Source organism: Scyliorhinus canicula, chromosome 6 (assembly GCF_902713615.1).
Source record: "Scyliorhinus canicula chromosome 6, sScyCan1.1, whole genome shotgun sequence".
NCBI classification, from domain to species: domain Eukaryota; kingdom Metazoa; phylum Chordata; class Chondrichthyes; order Carcharhiniformes; family Scyliorhinidae; genus Scyliorhinus; species Scyliorhinus canicula.
The window spans coordinates 24,113,515-24,137,728 of NC_052151.1; the positions used below are offsets into that span (position 1 = coordinate 24,113,515).

A 24,214-nucleotide genomic window follows, 5' to 3' on the forward strand; every position below is an offset into this window, starting at 1 on the left:
ATACTATTCCATAGTAGTTGATTCAACACCAGAAGGGTGTGTTGTGGGCCAATTAACATTAATTTTAAGATGCATGACTAGCAATGCTGAGGCGATAGAGTGATTTCTCTGCTTTGTTTATCTACAATCCCACACTTCTGAGTATCTGGTGACAACTGTTTTGGAAATCATGAGGGGGAATTTAGGATCAGACATCAAAGATTGTCGTCGGCAGGACTTTGACAATTTCGGAAACATTCAGCTCAACAAGCAAGACTAAACAATGCAAGCCCCTGCCAATGGATGGGCTGTGAAGGACTGGGCTGTGTTCGCAACATTCTGTAGTTTCTTTCAGTCTTGGGCCGAGCATTTGCCATACCAGACTGTGATGCAGCCAGATAGAATACTTTCTATATGCATCTGTAAATATTGGTAAGAATCAATGCGGACATACCAAATTTCCTTAGCTTCCTGAGGAAGTATAGGTGCTGTTGTGCTTCATTAGTTCTAGCGTCGATGTGGGTGGGCCAGGACAGTTTGTTGGTGATATTTACACCGAGGAATTTGAAACTGTAAACCATCTCCACCTTGACCCCGCTGATGCAGACAGGGATGTGTACAATACTTACTTCCTGAAGTCACTGCTCTTTAGTTTTGCGGACGTTGAGGGAGATTGTTGTCATTGCACTATGCCACTTGGTTCTCTGTCTTCCTCCTGTATTCTGACTCAGCATTGTTTGAGATTCGACCCACTACGGTCATGTCATCAGAAAACTTGCAGATGGAATTGGAACTGAATTTTGCCCCGCAGTCTGTATATGTGTATAGGGAGTATAGTAGGGGGCTAAATATGCAGCCTTGTGGGGCCTGGGTATTGAGGATTATTGTGGAGGAGGTGTTGTTGTTTATCTTTATGTATTGTGGTCTATGGGCCATGAAGTCGAGGATCCAGTTGCTGAGTGAGGAGCCAAGTCCTAGGTTTGGAGTCTTGATATGAGCTTGGCTGGGATTGTGGTGTTGAAGGCAGACTTGTAGTCAATGAATAGGAGTCTGACGTAGGAGTCCTTGTTTTCGAGATGCTCTAGGGATGAGTGTAGGCCCAGGAGTATAGCGTGTGCTGTGGACTGGTTGTGGCGGTATGCGAATTGCAGTGGATCAAGGCAGTCTGGGAGGTTGGAGTTGATGTGCCTCATGACTAACTTCTCGAAATACTTCACAATAATAGATGTCAGGGTCATCGGTCAGTAGTCGTTGAGGCACGTTGCCTGTGGCTGCAGTGGGTCACATGCTGGTAATTCGAACCACCATCGCTCTCAAGACTGGCCTTCAGAAAGTCTCCAGGACAAAGAATGGAATCCTGCCAGACAGAGAGCCACTGATATTGAACTTGGACACACTGGGCACTCCACTCGCATGAATTTCGCCGACAACATCTTTGATTTTGTGAGAGGAAGTAAGGAAGTTAACTTTTATTTTTGAAACTGAATGTAATACTGTGGGGATCCAGGTTCAAACCCCGCCGTGGCAGATGGTGGAAATTGAATCCAATAAAAGTCTAATGATGACCATGAAACTCATCTAGTTGCCCAAGTGGAGATGTTCCTCGCCAGCCTGGCTGTCTAGAGTCTCCTTGTTCCACTAAATCCCATTTTCACTGAACTCGAGACGCACTCTGACACAAGGCAGCAATGAAGGAGCCCTCCTTTTATGGCCCCTAATTCAAGGCTCTTGAAACTGGATTAAATCATTTGTCTAATTAGCTCGCTTCAGCTGATAAGCCTGTAACCTCCATCTTTAAAGTTGCAACTAAACTCTGCCCAGTCAAAAGAGTAACTTTTGATTATTTACGAAATTAAAGTACAATCTGGACTTTAGTTTGAAATTAGCGCTTAAGTTAAATTATTCCTTAAAATTTACCCGTTGAGATTCCCTTTTTCATCAAACTCCAGATGCACTCTGATGCAACAAGACAGCACTCAGTGAACACAAGGCCGCACTGACATCAATGTAGCATTTGACTGAGCATGGCATCAAAGAGCCGTAGTAAAACTGGGAATCAAGGGGGAAAACTCTCTGCTGGTTGGAGTCATACCTGGCACGAAGGGAGATGGTTGTGGTGGTTGGAGTTCAATCATCTCAGCTACAGGACATCACTGTCAGAGATCCTTAGGGTAGTGTTTTAGGTCCAACCATCTTCAGCTGCTTCATCAATGACCTTCCTTCCAGCATAAGGTCAGAAGTGGGGATGATTGAGGATGACTGCACAATGTTCAGCACCATTCGTGACTCCTCAGATAATGAAGCAGTCCATGTCCAAATGCAGCAAGATCTGGACAATATCCAGGCTTGGGCTGACAAGGGGCAAGTTACATTTGCGCCACACAAGCGCCAGGCAAAGATCATCTCAAATGAGGGAGAATCAAACCTTCGTTCCATGAAACGCAATGGCATTTAAATCATTAAATCCCCCACTATCAGCATCCTGGGGATTACCATTGACTTCATACTGAACTAGAGGAGCAATATAATTACTGTGGCTGCAAGAGCAGGTCAGAGGCTAGGAATCCTGTGCCATTGAACACTCACCTCCTGATTTCCCAAATCCTGCCCACCCCTACAAGGCATAAGTCAGGAGTGTGATGGAATACCCTCCTGTTGCCTGGATGAGTGCAGCTACAACAACACTTAAGAAGTTCGACACTATCCAGGACAAAGCTGCCCACTTGATTAGCACCCTATTCAACATTCACTCCCTCCATCACCGACACACAGTAGCAGCAGTGTGGACCAGCAACAAGATGCACTGCAGGGACTCACCAAGGCTCCTCAGGCAGCACCTTCCAAACCCTTGACCACTATCATCTGGAAGACAGAGGCAGCAGATACGTGGGACGTTCCCCTCCAAGATACTCAACATCCTGACTTGGAAATATATCAATGCTCCATCAATGTCGCTGGGTGAAAATCTTGGAATTTCCTTCCTAACAGCGCCGTGAATGTACCTACACCTCAGGGACCTCAGCGGTTCAATACGAAAGCTCACCATCATCTTCGCAAGGGCAATTTAAGATGGGGTAGAAATGCTAGCTTAACCAGCGAAGCCCACATCCTGTAAAAATTAATTTTATAAAGTCTTGCCTCATAGGTTAGTTCCGCCATCCCAGGATTCAGTCTGGTTTAATAATAATAATAATAAGCTTTTATTGTCACAAGTGTGAAGTTACTGTGAAAATCCCCAAGTCGCCACATTCCGGCACCTGTTCGGGTAAACTGGTAAGGGAATTAAACCCGAGCTGCTGGCTTTGTTTACAAACTAGCTGCCTAGCCCACTGAGCTAAACCAGCCCTTATAATAGTCACAAGTCTTATTGTCACAAGTAGGCGTACATTAACACTGCAATGAAGTTACTTTGAAAAGCCCCTAGTCACCACATTTTGGCGTCTGTTCGGGTACACAGAGGGAGAATTCAGAATGTCCAATTCACCTAACAGCACGTCTTTCGAGACTAGTGGGAGGAAACCGGAGCACCCGGGGGAAACCCACGCAGACATGGGGAGAACGTTCAGATTCCGCACAGGTAGTGACTCAGCCAGGAATTAGACCTGGGACCTTCACTGCACCCCCTCTATAGCAAGAACATCCTTCCTCAGATAAGGAGACCAAATCTGTGCACAATACTCCAGGGGCGCGATTCTCCCAAAACGGGAGAAATCGTAAGGCTGGCGTCAAACCCGGGCGGGTTTGACGCCAGCGCGCCCCTTCCCGACCGGGAACCGATTCTGGTCCCCGGTCGGGGCTAGCAGCCCGACGCCGTAGGCTCCGGCATCACGGGCTTAACGAATTTTGTTAAGCCCGCTTGCCGGAGTTAGCGCCGGCTGACGCGTCATATGACGTCAGCCGCGCATGCGCGGATTGGAAGACTCCAACCCGCGCATGCGCGGATGACGTCATCGCGTATTTGCGCGAAACCCGCGCATGCGCGGGCCGGGATGCCCCTCAGCCGCCCCGCGAATGGATACTGCGGGGCGGCGGAAGGACAAATAGTGCGCGGGCATCGGGCCCGCTGCCCGCGATCGGTGCCCACCGATCACGGGCCCATGGCACCCTTGGCACGGCCGTGGTACTGCCGTGCCAATCGGTGCCATGGTTATAAAAAGCGAGTTGTTCCCGCCGTTTTTCGAACGGCCAGACCAGGTCTGTTTGCCGTTCGTAAAAACAGCCGTAAAGGGCTGGGACTTCGGCCCATCAAACAGCTGTGAATCGTTGCCGGCCGTAAAAAAACGGCGGCAGCGATTCGTGTCGGGAGTTGGGCGGGGGAGAATAGCAGGAGGGCGGGAAAAATGTCGGGAAGGCCCTCCCGCTATTCTCCGACCCGTCGTGGGGGTCGGAGAATTTCGCCCCAGGTGTGGTGTCACCAAAGCGCTGTATAATTGCAGCACGACATGTCTGCTCCTCTACTCGATCCTTTCGCTTTGAAGGCCAACATACAATTTGCCTTATTTACCGCCTGCTGCATCTGCATGCTTACCTTCAGCGAATGGTGCATAAGGAAGGTCATGCTGCACACCCCCCTCTCTCAATCTGTAGCCATTCAGGTAATAATCTGCGTTTTTGCAGCCAAAATGGATAACCTCACACTTATCCACATTACACTGCATCTGCCATCCATTTGCCCACTCACTCAACTTGTCCAAATCACACTCAAGCATCTCTGCATCCTCCTCACAGCTTATCCTTCCACCTTTAAGTGCAGCTATTCCATCACTGACAGAGCTGATGTTTGGCAGACCATTGCTTACCAATCTATCTACTCTTACCTGATCTACTCCCTCAGAAACTGGACAGCAACCTTGAAAACCTCAAGAGGAGATGACCAACATGCGCTATAAAAATGCAGGTACAGAATTGTCATGTTTGTAGTTGGGACAAGTTCACATTCAAGGTCACACAGAAGGAATATGCACCCAGTTGAGGTGATAAGTATTTGTTCAGAACCAAGGTCCTGTGAAGTTATTGCACAGAAAGGCACAACTATTTTCTATGCATGTTTCTAATAATTTCAAGAAGGTATTAGATATAGCTCTTGGGGCTAAACGTTTCAAGGGATATGGGGGGAAGGCGCAATTTGGTATTTTTACTTGATGATCAGTCACGATCATAATGAATGGTGGAACAGACTCAAAGGGCCGAATAGCCTCCTCCTGCTTCTATTGTCTATGTATGTTTCTACGGAACAATGGGCGTAACCGAGGATAATTCAGATCCACTCCAGCTGCTCAACCAAAGGATAACCCTATTGCATCGACGACAAGATCCAAAATGCAACCAGGAACCTCATCTGGGTTGGTTTAGCTCACTGGGCTAAATCTCTGGCTTTTAAAGCAGACCAAGCAGGCCAGCAGCACGGTTCGATTCCTGTACCAGCCACCCCGGAAAGGCGGTGGAATGTGGCGACTAGGGGCTTTTCACAGTAACTTCATTGAAGCCTACTCGTGACAATAAGCGATTTTCATTTCATTTCATTTCATCTAAGGATAATAATCACACCATTCACTGTGTGCAACAAAAGACACCTTCAGACAAGGTTACTATTACAAGGCTGGAGTGTACGATCAGATTGCCTCTATGCTTTAGAGACTGATAGATGCATCAGTTCAATAAACCTACTTATTGGTAACTAATCAGAATCATTGTTGTGAATAGTTATTGTAATAAAGCAATACAAGCCAAATATCCGCAAGAGCATTATAAAACAAACTTTGACACACATATTAGGCCAGGTCAAAGAAGTAGTTTTTAAGGGTAATCTTAACTTAGAGGTGAGAGGTGTTGTCATGTACCTTTACCATGTATACATGTTCTCATGTGCTTAGTCTTAATAGGTGAACCCAGAGCATGTTTACACCATCCCTTTTGAGTGATTGGTGCACAGATAAAAACAGGACAAGAGGCTGAGAGACTTGGTGAAGGAACCTCAGAACATCAGCCCTCTGCAGCTGGAGGCACCAATGATAGGGCAGTGGAAGCTGTGCAAGAGGTCAGAATTGGAGGAGTTCAGAGACCCCAGTGGGTTGAGAGCAGGAATCACTGGAGGTGAACCTGCAGGCACATGTGTGAGGGAGATGAACAAAACCTGGCGTGGGTTAGGATAGGGGCAGCAGAGTCTGTCTCACAGTGAGCAAGTGGATGATCCTCGAGTACTTTGAACAATAAACGGCTCTTTCAGAAGAAAAAACCATCTCCAACATTTGGGATTGAGAATCAGACCCAATTTGAGCCAACCTTAAGCTGGAACATTGAAACTGAATGAAGTATTGCGGCATCTCCAGACACACAGTCGCTGCAGTATAAAACCCTTGCAACTGAGAAAGGCAAATTCAATTTGCAGACCCTTATTCTTGTCTTCTACTCCCCTTTTTAGGCAGATTTCTCTTCACAATTGGCAAATGCTGGTCTGAATTTTTCTTTTGGAGAAAACGCACAGAAAATGCACGTGATTTATTGTTCGAGTCACTCAATTGGAAAGAAAACACATTGAAATTCGGCAGTAGCCCACGGCTTCCTCATTCCAAAAGAGAATTAATCTTGTCACACTAAATGTACAGTACATGCCATCTCATTAAGGTTTAACTTGATTATGCTTCCATTCATTTAGTCAGAAAAATTAAAAATGCAAATGACTAGCCTCACATGAGATATTGTTCATCGCGAGCAGTGAAGGGGAAAATCTGTAGTTAATTTGAAGAGTTTACATTGCATAGAACTGCATTACACTCAATGTACAGTACACGGCCATTCAGCCTTACTGATTTATGCCAATGTTCACGCTTCACGTGAACCGCTTCCTACGCTAATTACCTCTTTCTCTCATCCTGACCTTATTTCTTTCTATTGCCTTCTCCCTCATGCATGCATCAACCCTTCCCTTCAATGCCTAAATCACTCCATGCAGCAATAAACGTTACATCTCCATCCCTCCTTGTGGAAAGAAATCGTCCCGGTTTCTTTTTGTTTTGCGTGCGTTTCAAAATGTTTCGAGTCCATCTTACAGCCTCTTCTCTTGGTCTTGCGAACATGTGGAGACAGTTTCTCCCGCAGCTGGTAGCACTTGTACCTTTAAGTCATAAGGTTCTGGGTTCAACTCTCACGAACGCCAGGGTACAAATTTAAAGCTGATATCCCATTGCAGCCCTGAGGGAGTGCTGCAGAATCCGAGGTGCTGTTATTTTGCTGAGATGTCAAATCGAGGCCCTGCTGCTTGCTTGGGTGAATGTGAAAGGTCGCGTGATGCTATCTTTAAGAACTGTGGTAAAAGGGCAGGGGAGTTGGCCTGTGGGACAACCGCGACCCTGACCAGGTCATTTTGCAGGGTATGTCGTGCAAGCTCATGAAGGGAGAACTAAGGCCTTCATTTTTGGCCCTGATAAATGTCCCGTCTGCCTCAGATTACATGGAAGGTCACGGTGCCTCAACAATTTGAGCAACAGGTGAAGCTACGTGTTTCACACTGCTACTATGCAACAGCAGCACAAGTTGTATTGGCCACTAACAAGATGCTGCCATTAAGCCAAGAAGATTTTCTGCCGATCACACAAATGAATAATGTGGTATAGGCATTTCAGTGTCAGTGTGCTGCTAGGTATGTAGGCCGTAAGCCTTAAAAACTGGCAGATTGCATCAAACAGCATGTCTCTGCTGCAGGCAAGCTTCAGACCTTACACAACCATCCCATGCTTGCAAAACTCAAAACACAGAGTCCAAAATTTAATCTGATTGTGCATTTCGATATTTGCTGAATAATCCTCAATGTGCTAAGAATTATGGTGACAACTAATTTAAGATTGTTAGTCGGGCTCACAGTGTGGCACACTTGCATGTACTGGAAGCTACATATATTAACATACAGAGCCCTATTTATTGCAGACAGAAGGTACATGTAGACCCATTGCACCTGTTTTAGCTAAACAAAGTGAGTGGCAACCATTTTCTGGGTCATTCCTCAGACCAATCAAAGTCAAGCTGCGAGTTTAAATTTCAAATAAATTACATTTTAAAAAAAATGCTTGGCAGTTAACTGTCAGTCACCATTAACTGGTTCACTCTCCATGGCAATGTCTCTACCAATCAGAGTCCATTTACCAATCAATCAACACTCTTTTCTCATACAGTGTTGATTTCCCTTACACTGTATCCCAGCAAATGTCTTGATGAGTGCAAGGCAAAAAAGCTTCGGCAAAATTTTTTTTTTTTTTCGCATTGCTCAAATTCTGCACCACCAAACGACAATTTGTTTGCACCTCCTGGTTCCCCTTTATCTACCCTACTTATTGTATCCTCAAAAAACTCAAACAAATTTGCCAAACGGGATTTCCTTTTCGTAAACCCATTGTTTTTCAAAACCACTTTCATGGGACATGGACTTTGCTGGCTAAGGCCAACAGTTCGATTGCTCATCCCCAATTGTCCTTGGGAAGGTGGTGGTTGATGCACGATCAATTGTACAAAGACTAGAGTTGGATACAACTGAGGCTTTATTGCTCTAAGATGTGTGGCCTCCCACAGCAGCTGGCGGAATGGCTGCTGAATGAGGACATGCATATTTATACTCCTCCTACTGGGCGGAGCCAGCAGGCAGGGACGACCGGCGAACCTGCAGTACAGGTCCTACCTTACATCACCTAATACAGGTGTAACAGTGGTTTACCACAGTGGTGAGCCGCCTTCTTGAACCGTTGCAGTCCATGTTGGTGTAGGTACATCCACTGTGCTATTCGATTGGGAGCCCCAGGATTTTGACTCAGTGGCAGCGAAGGAATGACGATATATTCCCAAGTCAAGATGCTGTGTGGCTTGAGAGAAACTTGCAGGTGATAATGCTCCCATGTATGTGCTGCCCTCTCGGTGGTTAAGTTCACGGGTTTGGACGGTTGGGAATTTTCTAAGAGCATTGCGAAGACTTCCACAATAATAGATTTCAACATTTTACAGATGATTGATGTTTAACTGACATGTAGTTTAGTCACTTTGCTCTCCCTTCTTTCTGGAATAGTGGTGTTACATTTGCTAACTTCCAATCCAATGGGATTGATCTAGAATGTAGGGAATTTTGGGAAATCATTACCATTTATGCTTGCGAGAAACAATTTTTTTCAATCACAGGGACCTGCCGTCTGCAGACAAAAGGAATATGTTCAAGCCTGGTGTCTTTCTTTTAATTACCCAGGAGCTTAGGGAGCCTAAAGCTCCCCCTTGCTTTCTGCCTGGCAACACTTTGGCCAATCAGAGCTGACTTGCCAACCAATCATCAGCCTTTTCACCTGTAGTATAAATTGTTGTGATTGTTTGAAATTTGACATTCTTGTGTTAAATATGTGATATGTCTCTTTTTTCAACAATGAGTCATTCATTTCAGATTTTGTAGTGCGAGGTTTCACTGGATTTTGCCGGCTGGTATTTTTTTCCAACAGCACCCAGGAGGTAGAATTTCTCTTTCATACAAGCCTCTGGGACTCAGGACTGGTTTGCCAGCCTGATGCCAAGGTTGTAACTGCCTATTAAACGAGCAATTCCAACTGGGGCAGGGGTTTCTGCTCCCAGACTCCCACCCCCATCCTCCTCCCTCCCTGTTGGTCAAATCGGCTGTGAGGAAGAAAAAAAAGACTCAAAATGCCAGGAAATAACGAGGGCATTTTGTAAAGAGTTCGCAAATAGTTCAGGTGAAACATACTCTTAAACATTTAAGTTACACAGTCCTGGCAAATGTGCAGTTGTTACGTCACTCGAGTATCGCAATTTAACCGCAACCCCGCTCCCAAACTTCCACCTTCCACCCCTACCCCCAGTAATAGCAGTTTCTCCTCATAAACCCACCCGAGCGTCCGGATGGGAAATGGGGAAATGGTACATTTGCTCAGGGCACTGAGTGTGTGAAATGGATTTCTCGCTGAAGCAACTGCCAACCAGAGGGCGGAGGGATGGGGGGGTCGTGGAGAAATGTCTGCCATGGACTGTGAATGGCGCTTGCATGAGAAGTATTGTGGGGCCATTAGCGAAGCATATCGTATACTGCCAGCAGGAATTTGGAAAACAAGTTTCCAGTTAGGGAGACTGAGGCGGGATTTTCCAACCCTTTCCAACGGCGGGATCTTCTGGTTCCGCCGGTGGCAACAGCAACCCCCCCCCAACCTCACCGTGGCGGGTTCCCTGATGGCAGGCAGGCGAGCCATGCAAAACGCAGAAGACATCGGTACTCCCGATCGCAAGTGCCTCCGCCAGAGGAAAACACACCACGGGGGGGGGGGGGGGGGGGGAGGGGGTAATCCCGTCTTTGGAGTCCTTTAGGGCAGGATTCTCCGGTCCGCCAGTGGCGGTGTTTCTCGGCCGCCTGCCGTTCGCTGGTGGTGGGATTCTATCTTCCTGCCGATTGTCAATGGGATTTCCCATTGTAACTGCCCCACGCTGCTGTGAACTCTGCTGGCGGGGGGTGCGGTCACGACGGGAAAATTAAATCGCAACAACCGGAGAACTCTGGCCTCAATCTAATGCTACAATCTGAGTGGTGTGCTGAGCAGGGGGCGATCATGATTCCCTTTGATGGAAGAGCAAAGATGAGGCAAATAGCCTTCGTCAAACATAGCTCACTTGTAAAACACCTAAAAACATAAGAATGGAAAAGCAAGTGCATTGAGGAAAAAAAAAAAATCTTTTTTGTAAAGGCAAGAGCCTAAGGTTTAATAGTGGAACTGGTTGTATATTCTGGAATTTTGCTTCAAGAGTAGAGCACAAAGGTCAAAGTTATGTGTGGAATAGGGGTGGTCGACCTCTTAAAGTGGAAGAATCAGAATGTGAATTGTATCTGACAAGGAGCTGCTGCCTCAGCTCTTCAGAGACCAGGCCATTTATGTTTATGTGCTGCCTTCGGTGACCTGACAAGTGAACATGGACATCTGCAGTCAACAGCACTCCATCAAGGTGAAAGCTCCTGAAAGGTACTTGGCACTCACAAGCTTTACATTCCCAGAGTAAGCTGTGGCACGCTTGTTTTGTTCATTTTACTTTGCGCAATGACACACTAAACAAATTCTCATCCTTGTTTTCAAATCCCTTCATGACCTTGCTCCGCCCTATCTCTGTAACCTTCTCCAGCCAACAACCTTCCCATAGCAACCTGAGATCTGAATTCAATCATCCGTGACTGGTTCATTGAGTGATTCCGGGGTTTTTGCCTCCGTTAGATTACCCTGGAATCATTGTAAATTTGGATGACTCTTCGAGTGACGTAATGCCTCACATCAGTCTGGAACTTGGGCTAGATTCTCTGCCGCTCGTCACCGATAGCGGAGTTCCCGAAATGGCAGAGAATCCAGCGTCGGCTAAAATGGGATCGCCGCCTATTCTGATGCTCCTGGGCCGCCCTGCGTCAGCAGGAGGATGAAAATGGGTCAAATTGAACCATATGCATCCTTTTAACGGTCTGGCCACCAGATTCTACAACCCTGCCTGGAAGCCTCCCATTACAGAGACCCCTGCCTGAAATCCCACCATTACAGAGATTCCTGCCTGCAATCCCACTATTACAGAGATTCCTGCCTGCAATCCCACTATTACAGAGACCCCTGCTTGCAACCCCACCATTACAGAGACCCCTGCCTGGAAGCCAAAGAGCTGTCCAGGCAGAGACAGTGGGAAAAAAAATCACTGCTTTAAAACTCACCTGTGCAGTACATTTGCTGACTCAGGCAGAGGTAGCAACACCTGCCAGTTCCTAAAAAGGGAAAACCACATCAGCTGGGTCTGAACCCCCTCAGATCTTTGATCTGCACAACTTTAGTTCATGCGAATGTGAAATTGGTTTGAGTACACTGTGATTGACAGCTTGCACACACAGCCAGCTGTCTGGATTATTTAACCTCATTTCTCTTCATGCCTGAGTGGATTTCATGTCGCCAGCTGTGACACTAACCACAATGTTTATCAACCTCTCGCTATGATTCACAGGACTAGGTTCACATCAAAACCACTTAATTTCTTTCATTGCCTCCTTTTCACTGCACAAAGCACTTCACTGCTCAGCTGGTGTGGTTTTCCCTTTCTAGGTACTGGCCGGTGCTGGCCTGAGTCAGCAGGTATATTGCACAGGTGAGTTTTAAAGCAGTGATTCTTGTTGACTGTCTTCCTGGACTGCTTTCTAGCTTCCAGGCAGGGGGCCTCTGTAATAGGGGGTGTCCAGGCATGCAACTTTCTTATAGTGGGGAGGGGGGGGGGGGCCACCCTGATACTGTTGTGGGGCAGGGGTGATCCAGAAAATCCCGTGGTGGTGGTGGGTGGGGAAGGTTGGCGGAATTGCATTGTGGGATGAGGGAGGAGCCAGGTCGCTGGACCTCGCTATCGGGCTGTCCACTCAAAATGGCGGCTCAATAACAGGCTTCACGATAGAATCCCGTGCAAGCCCCGCCATGCATAAATTTGCAAGGCAAAGGATAGGGAATCGCCTCTGATTTGCGCTCCCAGCAGGCGCACCAATCAGAGGCGATTCATCTCCAGCGGGAGAATGTGGCTTCCCAAATGGGGAATTCCAGCCCTTGTCTTCAAACAGTTGGCACCTTTTGTCTTGTGACTATTATATATCAAAATGGTGCTGAGGATTAACCTTTCCAATTCCACTTGGTGGAGGTAAATTGTCCATTATACATTTCTTCCAATTTTTATTGTTATTGGAGTGGATAAATCTGGAAAGATGCATGCTGGGCCACACTTAAGACTTGACAAATTGATAGTGCCACACTTGAAAATGAAATGAAATGAAAATAAAATGGCTTATTGTCACGAGTAGGCTTCAATGAAGTTACTGTGAAAAGCCCCTAGTCGCCACATTCCGGGGAGGCTGGCACGGGAATCGAACCGTGCTGCTGGCCTGCTTGGTCTGCTTTAAAAGCCAGCGATTTAGCCCAGTGAGCTAAACCAGCCCCTGACTTAACACTCCTCGGCCAAATTATCCCCAATGTCTCGATAGAGAATTCCTCTTTTTCACCACTTCCCAAGGTTGAAAAGTCCGGGGGCGGAATTCTCTGTTAGTTTCTTTTCTCATCTTTCATAAATAATCATAAATTCCTTAACAGATACTGACAAAATCAAGGAATGTGGGATAGTGCGGGAGGGTGAGGTCAAGGATCAGCCGCAAACTCATTGAGTTGTGGATCAGGCTTGAGGGGCTGAATGGTCTCTGCCTTAGATGTTGTTATAACTCAAACCTCTGACACACTGCACTGCCTCCAGGACTCAACTGTTTCCTTCATTCCTTGAGTATTCAGGAGTGCTCGGACCAGAATACTGTGCAGCTTCAGGATGCTGGCCAGAGTTGTACTCTGCTATCTGCCAATATCTGAACATTCAGTCTGATGTGCTTTCTGCTGCTCTGTGATGACTGAAAATGGTCCATGTTCAGTCTGCTAACAGAGCCAGGTCTCTTTCAACCTCTTTCCTGATTTGGTCATTATGCATCCCTTCACTCTCCCATGTTCATAGAATCCCTACTGTGCAGAAAGAGGCCATTCGGCCCATCGAGTCAGCACTGACCCTCCGAAAGATAATTCTACTTAGGCCCAATAGCCCGCCCTATCCCCCGCCCTTTCCCCGAAAAATGAATTAAATAATAATTGCTTATTGTCACGAGTAGGCTTCAAATGAAGTTACTGTGATAAGTCCCTAGTCGCCACATTCTGGCGCCTGTTCGGGGAGGCTGGTACGGGAATTGAACCGTGCTACTGGCCTGCCTTAAAAGCCAGCGATTTAGCCCAGTGTGCTAAACCAGCCATAACCCCACCTAACGTTTTTGGACACTAAGGGTCAATTTAGCATGCCCAATCCACCTAACCTGCACAGCTGTGGACTGCGCGAGTAAATCGGAGCACCCGGAGGAAACCTACGCAGACACGGGGAGAACATGCGACTCCACACAGGCAGTGACCCAGCAGGGAATCGAACTCGGGTCCCTGTCACTGTGAGGCAGCAGTGCTAACCACTGTGCAACCCCTTCCAATATACAATATCTTGCTCTTCTCTCTGCTGAATATCACCTAGTCGTGTTTTCTCCCACATGCCTGGGTCCTTCGATAATTCCTTTGCCCCTTCATCTCAGTCCCTTTAGAATTAGCAAAGTATTCCTCTGACCAGCAGCATTCCCTGCTGTGTCTGTTTTTCAAATTGACTCCAAGTTGTATCTCAGGTTCAGCCCACTTTGTGTCTTTGCCTTTCATTAGGAATTTGCTATTTCCTTCAGGAAGACTTCAGTTCTTCTAATCGCAACAGCTTTCTTTGGAGCCTTTCTGTGGGGAAGTGCTCTCGGGTTATATGGGAACCCAATGCTAATTATTTGCCCACTGAGCAGAGTGCCCGCTATTAACACACTGCTGCGTGAAAGCTGGCAACCACCCAGCAGGAACGCTTCAAGAGGAATTTGAGGCCTTTCAGGTTTATGAAGTCCAAAGATGTGCAGGTTGGGTGGATTGGCCATGAAAAATTGTCCAAAATTCTATGATTAACCTAGGACAAAAGTTCGGCGCAACATCGTGGGCCGAAGGGCCTGTTCTGTGCTGTATTTCTCTATATCTAAAGTTGGATCTGCTGCCACCTCAGCTTTCTGCTTCCCATCTGCAAAATCTGTCCAACGCAATTCACCCTCAACTCCCCAACAGCCCAGCTACACGTTCCACCTTGTGATGACCAGCCTGGCGGACTGGACTCAATTTTCCTGTGCTCAAAGGTGGTGAGCTTTGGGTGAGCAACTGGCCGACCAGTTGTTAGTGAGGCCTCACAGTACACCCTGGATGGGTTGTCCAGTGAGCTCCCATCAGGGAGGTAATATTCCTCTTTCTATTCCTACATCACCATGAGTGAGCAGGGGTGATGACTTTTGGATGAAAGGGTAACCCAAGACAACTTGTCTACCATTCAGACGAATCTAAACAATCCCCCCAGCAATATCCAAAGAAGACTGGAGAGTTCTCCCAGGGCCCCGCCAAACATTTCTCCCCCGGCCAGCACGCGAAACCAGCACCACCTGTCATTTACCTCATTTCTGTTTGTGGGCCTTGCTGTCTGCAATTTGAAGCCGGGATTGCTTCTAAAACAGAAGCCACATTTAAAAAGAAAAGTACTTCTGATATCTGACGCGATGACAGAATCAATGGGTGTGATTTGATAGCCCTTCCTGCTGGCGGGGTCCCATGATGGCAGAGGGTGTGAACTTTGGAAAACCCCGTTCACAGCAGTGGGACCAGAAGATCTTGTCGCCGGGCAATAGCAAGCTTCCGCCAAAACCCACACCGTCTGAACGGGAAAATCCCGCCTGGTATCATTGACAGTTCGTTCTTTTAGTTCCTCGGACGTTCTTACAGCACCAAACACAGGGAGCAACTCAGAGGTTCCTCCTCAAACAGTGCAACTTTAACCAGCTGTGTAACCACCCAAGCTATGGAGAATCATTCCATGGTCAGGAATATCATTGTTTGGCACAAGGACTTTCAGGCGTGTCGTGATTAAGCAACGAAACCTTTCTCTGACTCAGGTCAGTGCCAAACATACTGGATTCAGTCAGTTTTACCCTCTGACATAGTTCCAATTCTTTACCTGGAAGGCTATCAGATAGTAAAGGAAATATATCAGACACAACCGGGCTTACTCCCTGGTTTGATCCTTCAAGTCTACCTATTTGATGAATCTTCTGGACACTTGTCCTAATAACTTCTTATGTGACGTGATTTTAAATTTTGTTTATAATCCCTCCGATGAAGCGCTTTAGAAGTGCTAGATAAATTGAAGTTTATTGTTAATCCGTTCTTGGAAAGAATCACTGGCAAAACTAGTATTTATCACCGATTCCCAATTGACCTTGAGAAGATGTACTTTGAAACATCGAATCTCGACAGTACAGGCGGAGGCCATTCGACCCATCGAGTCTGCACCGACCCTCTGACAGAGCATCCTACCTAAACCCACTCCTCAGCCCTATTTTGCATGGCCAATCCACCTAACCTGCACATATTTGGACTTTGGGAGGAAACCGGAGCACCTGGAGGAAGTCCACATAGACATTGGGAGAATGTGCAAACTCCACACAGTCACCCAAAGCCAAAAATGAACCCGGATACCTGGTACCGTGAGGCAGCAGTGCTTAGCACTGTGCCATTGTGCTGCCCACAGGTGGTAGTGAGCTGCCTTCCTGAACCACTGTCATCCATGTGGTGTAGGTAGAGGTTGACCCTCTTATGGACTGACCTGATTAATACCACACTCCTGCATGCTCCACCCGATGCTGGTGGCTAGGTATTTACATTGTGTACCTTGTGTTGCCCTATTATGTATTTTCTTTTCTTTCATGTACTGAATGATCCGTCTGAGCTGCACGCAGAAAAATACTTTTCACTGTAGTTCGGTACACGTGGCAATAAATAAATTGAATCCAATAGTAGACCCACAATGCTTTGTTGCAGTGGTCTGATTCAACTGAATGTCTTGCTAGGCCATTTCTGAGGCAGCTAATTTGCTGTGGATCTGCAGTCACAGGTTGGCCAGATTGGTAAGCAGGCAGATTGTCTCCCCTGAAGGTTATTCGCGAACCTGCCTGGTATTCACTACAATCGGGTCATTTCACAATCGTTATTCCTGAGTCTAGCTTTTATTCCAGATTTATTCATTAATCGAATTGAAATTCCCTCAGTCGACCTGCTGGGATTTGACTTCTCATCTCCGGAGTATTAGTCCAGGTCTCTGGATTACTAGTTCAATAACCTTTCCACGTTGCTACCATTCCCAAACATCTTTCAAGACTGCACTGACCCAAGAAGGAAATGAAGTGATATAAAAGTCTGACTTGCGGCTTTGTTTACCGTTGGGCCTTGGTCCCCACTATTTGTTCTCAGGCAAATCCTGCCTGGTCCGGGTTCCCGCCCATAAAGGTGCTATATAAATATAAGATGTGAATGTTGTTGTTTTACATGCAAATAGGCTATTTGGTCCAACTGATTCACACCAGCTCCACGTTAGCCTCCTCCCACTTTCAGGCCTCTAACCCAGCCAGCGCAGCACTCAGCACTGTTGCTTCACAGCTCCAGGGTCCCAGGTTCGATTCCTAGCTTGGGTCACTGTCTGCACGGAGTCTGCACATTTTCCCCATGTCTGCGTGGGTTTCCTCCGGGTGCTCCGGTTTTCTCCCACAAGTCCCGAAAGACATGCTTTCTAGGGGAATTGGACATTCTGAATTCTCCCTCAATGGACCCAAACAGGTGCCGAAGTGTGGCGACTAGGGGCTTTTCACAGTAACTTCATTACAGTGGTAATGTAAGCCTACTTGTGACAATAACAGAGATTATGATGAAAATTATTATTATTATTATTCCTCCCTCATGAACTCTTCCAACTTCCACTTTGACCTCTCCACACATTTACCCTAAGTTTGGTGACTATGAATGTTTGCTGCTTAATTACCTGTAAACTAATACTTCATCAGACGAGCTGTTGTACTGAAGCTGATACATTTTAACCTTCGGTGCAGACCTGCCCACTGACCACTTGACCAATGCAGTGCTGGCTGTCACCTGGGATACCGTGACCTTCTTCTCCAGCGCGGTCTTGGTTTCTCCCCGGTGCGACTTGGAGGAGCTGGTGATGTCGGAGAGCCGGGAGTCGGGCTGCAGGGCCCGGCCTGTGCCGTTACTGAGGTGAGGCAGCTGGACGATGGAAAGCTCAACCGAGGCTGTCGACTCGCCGGCTGCGTTGGCCGCGATGCAGGTGAAGGTGCCGTAGTCCTTCGAGGTGGTGATGAGGATCTCCAAAGTGCCGTTGTCATAGATGATGGTCCTCGAGGAATTGGCGAGGATCTTGTCATCGGGGGCTACCCAATGGATGACGGGCCTCGGATCCCCGATAGCTTTACACCGCAGGGTAGCCGTTTGCCCTTCCAGGACGAGGACCTTGAAGCTGTGCTGAGTGATCAGCGGCTGCTCGCACACAAACTCTTCCTCCGAGATATACCAGAAGTACCTTCCTTTGAGGTGGGATGGGGAGGCGCAGGTTTCCATGTCGTCCTCCCGGCTCAGTCGGCGAAGCCAGAGCAGCTCGCAGTTGCAATGGAGCGGGTTGCCCCCGAGACTCAGCGTCAGCGGCGGGAAGTAAGGAGTTGTGGACATGAGAAGCATCTCAGACCTGGCAAAGATGGGGTCAGGAGGAAGCTTCTGCAGCCTGTTGGAGATGAGGTCCAACCTGGCCAACTTCTGCAGGTCGACAAAGGTGCCTTCGGGTATGTAGTCGATGAGATTGTGATCCAAGCTCAGTGTGTGCAGGTTACTCATCTTGCTGAGCGCTTCCCACGGAAGACTCACCAGGTTGTTGTAGGAAAAGTCCAGGTCTTCTAAAGTGAGCAGGAAATCGTCCAGCGCTCCTTCTGCCACTCTCTTCAGCTGATTGTTGTTTAAGCTCAAGTGCTGTAAGTTTAATAGGCCCCGAAAGACATTTCTGCCGATCTCCGTCAATCTGTTGGCATCCAGATGCAACGACCGAAGGCTTTCTAGATCTATGAACGCAAAGGGCTGGATGTAGTCAATGGTATTCCTGGATAAAGTCAGATCAACAAGGCCACTCATATTGGCAAAGTCGAGCCGGTTGACTGCAAATATGAAATTGCCCCCCAGCCGTAGTTCAACTGTTCGCCGATCAATGTTTGGTGGGACAAACAGAAGGCCCTTGGAGGGGCACAGCGTTCCCAGTGACTCGGACAGGTTTTGACACACGCAGTATTTGGGACAAGCAGAGGCTGCCATTGCCATTCCAATCAGCAGCAAGCTGCAGACCAGTTTTTCCATTGTCGATCATACAGAGGTACCTGAAACAGAGGCAAAACAGTGTGAGCATTCTGCTGAAAGGACACAGCATCCCCCTGCACAGTCAACATGAACAGCATCCTTCTCTTACCTATGGCATTCAACATTGTATCCTTTATTGCTTCCCTCTCTTTTCCAACACAATTATTGCCACTGCCCAACTAAACTCTTTCCCTCCGGAGCTTCAACCGCACCTCACAGTGTTGAAATGAAGATGCCTCGCTTCTAGATTAACCAACTCTGGTTTCAGAGGTTCCCTTGGAGATTTCACCACATGTTCCCCCACCTCCAACCAGTGAGCCCTGACAAATAGCAACCCCCCACCCCCACACCCATCTCCAGTAAATGTTAAAAGAAAAGATTATCGCTTCAGCTGGCTAAATGGCTCACCAGCACTTGCTAGATGCTGCCTGTATTGATATGCAGGGACCTGTCCTCTGCAGGCAAAAGGAACATGTCCAAGTATTGTCCAGGTGTTTGAAGTAAACTAAAGCCTGGGGGGCAAGAGTTTCTTGGTGCATTCTCCATCCCAACGTCTTGACCAATTTGAGCCAACTTGCCAAGCAATCCGCTCCCCTTTTCTCATTCAGTTGCCTCCTTTGAAATGTGGCATTCTTGTGCCTGACCTGATGAGTGCAAGACAAAAAGCTTCGGCAGCATGTCTCTTTTTTTCAGCAATGCTCGAGTTCTGTACCAAGCAGCAACTATTGATAAAATACAAATAAAATGGTTGTTTTATGCCCATGTGATTATCTCCTCCTTTGCAGATTAATCTTTAACTTCCTGAAATGCGAGGACAATCTTTGAGGGTTGCTGCTGCTATCTGCACCATTGATTGAGAGACAAAGGCAGTGAACTACCCATTCTGTGTTTGAAGTCTAGGACTGGTTGGATTTGGACAGAAATGAACTTTCCTGATTCTCTGCATCCTTGCATTTTCGAAATCAGCTTCACACAGCTTCAGAGACGTGGCTGCAGGGGGACCAGGGATGGGAACTGAACTATTCAGTATTCAGGAAGGACAGACAAAAAGGAAGAGTTGCATTGCTGGTATAAAAGGAAATTAATGCAATAGTGAGGAAAGGTCTTAGCTGAGACGATGTGGAAGCTGTATGGATAGAGCTGAGAAACACCAAGGGGCAAAAATATGTTAATGGGGGTTGAATACTACTCGTATACTACCCCCCAAACTGCAGGGCTGATGCTGAGAATTACATTAAACAGGAAATTGGAGATGCATGTGATAAAGGAACATCTGTAATTATTGGTGGCTTTAGGAGATAGGAAATAGGGATAGGAGGAGGCCATTCGACCCTTCAAGCCTACTTCGCCATTCATTATGATCATGGCTGATCACCCAACTCAATAGCCTAATCCAGCTTTTCCCCCCATATCCTTTGATCCCCTTTGCCCCAAGTGCTGTATCTAACTGGTTCTTTAAAACATATTTTGGCCTCAACTATTCCTGTGGTAATGAATTCCAGAGGCGCACCCTTCTCTGGGTGAAGAAATTTCTCCTCATCTGTGTCCGAAATGGTCTACCACGTAGCCTCAGACTGTCACCCCTGGTTCTGGACGCACCCACCAGTGGGAACATCCTTCCTGCGTCTACCCTGTCCAGTCCTGTTAGAATTTAATAGGTTTCTATGAGATTCCCCCCTTATTCTTCTGAACTCCAGTGAATACAATCCGAAACAGCCCAATCTCTCCTCGTGCATTAGTCGTGCCATTCCCGGAATCAGTCTAGTAAAGCTTCGCTGCACTCCCTCTGTAGCAAAAAGATCCTTCTTCAGATAAGGAGACCACAATATTCTAGGTGTGCCCTCACAAAGCCCCTTGTATAATTGCAGCAAGACATCCCTGCTTCTATACTCAAATCCTCTCACAATGAAGGCCAACATACCATTAGCCTTCTTTGCCGCCTGCAGCACCTGCATGCTTACCTTCAGCGATTGGTGCACAAGGACACTCAGGCCTCATTGCACAGTCCCCTCTCCTAATTTATGGCCATTCGGATAATAGTCTGCCTACTGTCTGTAAACATTGTATGGTTTCGAAAAGGAGTTAAATATAGCTCTTGGGGCTAAAGGGATCAAAGGATATGAGGAAAAATCGGGAGCAGGTTCATCGATCGCCGCAATGCAGAAGGAGGCCATTCGATCCATTGTGTCTGCACCGACCCTCCAAACAGCACCCCACCTCGTCCCACTCCATCCTTCCAACCCCACCTAACCTTTTAGACATGAAGGGGCAATTTTTGAAAGGCCAGCCCACCTAACCTGCACATCTTTGGACTGTGGGAGGAAACTGCAGCACCCAGAGGAAACCCACGCAGACACGGGGAGAGCATGAAAACTCCAATGCAGTGACCCAAGGCAGGAATTGGATCTGGGACCCTGGCACTCTGAGGCAGAACTGCTCATTATTGTGCCACTGTGCCGTCGTTATTGAGTTGGACGATCAACCATGATCATAATGAATGGAGAAGCAGGTTCGAAGGGACAAATGGCCTACTCCTGCTCCTATTTTTTAATGTTTCACTGAACTGTCACCTCGCGGTCATGGTGCCTCATCAATCTACAGAATACACCGTCGCTCAACAAAGAGTTATTTCAAAACACTGTGCATATTTGAAATCTGAAAGAAAAAAGGAAAATGCTGGAAATGCACAGCAGACCTGGTAACATGTGTGCAGCGCGAAAAGGGAAGTTAATGTTACAGATCTGCAGAGTTAACTCCAATTATCTCTCCAAAGTTAATTTATATTTGCTCACTGTTAGGCCTCTCTCTCATCACTGGGGGGGGGGGGGGGGGGGAGTGTGTGATGTGATTCACCTGGTTTCGCTTTGGCCTTGAGCAGTCAACTCTGATGCTGATGCCTTCGCGTTTTCTATCCTTGCATACGTTTTCCCAGTGTGTTTACCTGATCCCTTGCGAGTGATTGGTGCCTTTACTCCATTGTCAAAACACAACATGGCGATCAGCAGTGGTCAATCAGCGCAGCAGCAAAATTTAGCACTGGTGCGACCTGGTGAACGTTAGGTCATGCTACATGGCATGAGAGGGCCCTTGACAAGTTGGTCAGACCTCAAAGAAGACGGGGCGTCAGAGAGCGTTGAAATCACAGTGTGGTGTCGACACAGAAAAAGATTTGAAGGTACAGTGCCCAAGTAAAGAGCCGGGAAGCAGATGGATACCTTGCAGTGAGATTGTAGAACATAGCCTGTCTGTTCAGTGAGTGGGATAGCAGGGAGAGAGGACGAGAACCGGGTTAGCTCAGTTGGGGAAAGGCGAGCGACCAGCGCGTGGGTCGGATCGATAGTGAGTGAGGGAATGGTCAAACGAAAGAATATCCGAAAATTGGGTCAGAGTAGGTTGTGATGATAACGGGTGGCTCTGGGAGTGGCTGAACAAATTGATCAAAACAAGGAACAAGGACTGAGGGATATGGTCAAAATGTCCACAAAATTCCCCAGTTTGAGTTGGGATGCAGCTGATCTATGATCCAAAATCAAAATGTTTAAACAATGCAGAGCTATGGAAGCAGTAAAGATTCACCCGGCACTTGGGAATGAAGGTTCACACAGGCTGAACACGTCAGAATTAACAGCAGAAGAGCTAAAAGATCCCCAAAAGATACAACTACATTGGAACACCCATTCAGAATCATCTTAAACTTCCATATTCATTGACGAGAGTTTGTCATTTCAACAACAGCCAACAAACTCTACAGACCAGCTCATCAGCAGACTCAGTGTAAAGGATAGGTGCTATGATTTTTCAAATGCAGAGCTAGCAGACAGAATTGCTGAGTTGGTGATCGCACCTGCTCCCATGGAAGCGTTCCAGCAAGATCTGCTAGACGAGCCCAAAGCATATAGCATGGAAGAGCTACTCAAGGATGGATATCAGTATAAAGCGATCCTTGCAGGTTGACCAAGCTTACATGTCCTAAACTGCCCACCCAATTATTGATGCCCTCATTTAGAACACCCGCATCCACCAAGACACGTGGAAGGTGTAGCTTTCTTCATGAACCAAGGAAAGCCCCAGCTTTTAATCAACTCTGCAAGGCATGTGGCAGAAAGGGCCAGTGTCAGTGACCCTGCACTAGAGCAAAGGCCGATGGAGTGGTACAGAAGCATGCACTGATCGAAATAAACCGTACACAGCATGTACCTTCAGGCAATAAGAATGACTATGTGGAGTCCTGTCAGAAACATGTGCATGAGGTGACTGACAAAGCAGAAAGTGACAATGATGTGCACAATGAGACGAAGAGGGTAGAACACATGTTCCACACTGCCAATCACATGGAAAATGTAGGTTCCATCTCACCATCTGAAGTGTTTTCTGAGATTTGAATTACGTCTCCTGAGTAAGTTGGTAACTGTTTGTCATTGGCCAAGATTGACACAGGGGCAAATGCCAACATACTACCTCTCCGGTGTCTAAAAGACATGTAACCACATTCATGGAAGGTCATGACGAAACCTACTACAGCAATGTGCAGCAGTTCACTCATTCCATGTTTAGGTTCCATTGTCCTGGAGTGCCAACATTGTCAATCCTCCTGGGTCTCACAGGCGTTCCACATTGTGGAGACTAAAGGCCCAGCGATTGCAGGTCCACCAGCATGCTTTGACCTCGCGCTTGTGACAATCCATGGAATCAGCCAGACCTCACATGGCAGATTAACCTCGAAAACTAATCTGATCATGTCAGTTCACAACTTAACATTGAAATTTCCAAAACGTTTCAATGAAATTGGCAGTTTCAAGGAAGCGGCAACTTTACAACATCAAGAGAATGCAGGTCTGTCAATTGATCCATTACATAAGTACAGTACCAATCACAAGGCAAATTAAATGATGAGCTCGGAACAATGGAGAAAGATGGAATGGTTGGAAGAGTACAACAGCAGAAGGGCTGGTGCAGCTCAATTACGTGTGTCATAAAGAAGGACAGATCTAGGGAAGCTTGTGGCGCAGTGGTTAGCATTACTACCTCATGGTGCCGAGGACCGGGGTTCGACCCTGGCCCCGGGTCACTGTCGTGTGGAGTTTGCACATTCTCCCCGTGTATGTGTGGGTCTCCACAACCCAAAGGTGTGCAGAGTAGGTGGATTGGCCACGCAAAATTGCTCCTTGATTGGAAAAATTTAAAAAAGGATGGATTATTGAGAGTATGCCACGATCCACATGTTTAAACATAGCTTTGAAAATGTTGACCTGACAAAGAACCCACATCTGAAGAGTCAGAGCCAAGGTTTGCAATATTCTTCTTGAAGCTTAATTCCAGGCATGGATACTGGTCAGTCCATCTTGTGATGAAGTTCCAAGAGCCAGCTACATTTTGTA

General features: G+C 47.1%; 1 protein-coding gene across 1 annotated transcript in view; it reads right to left on the minus strand.

Moving 5' to 3' along the window:
- LOC119967040 (leucine-rich repeat and fibronectin type-III domain-containing protein 2) overlaps positions 1 to 24,214 on the minus strand; it is a 145,817-nt gene that overhangs the window by 13,605 nt on the left and 107,998 nt on the right. Inside the window, exon 2 of the mRNA XM_038799052.1 lies at positions 17,464 to 18,856. Coding sequence (XP_038654980.1) covers positions 17,464 to 18,836 — 1,373 coding nt within the window. The 5' untranslated portion in view covers positions 18,837 to 18,856. The remainder of the gene's footprint in view (positions 1 to 17,463; positions 18,857 to 24,214) is intronic.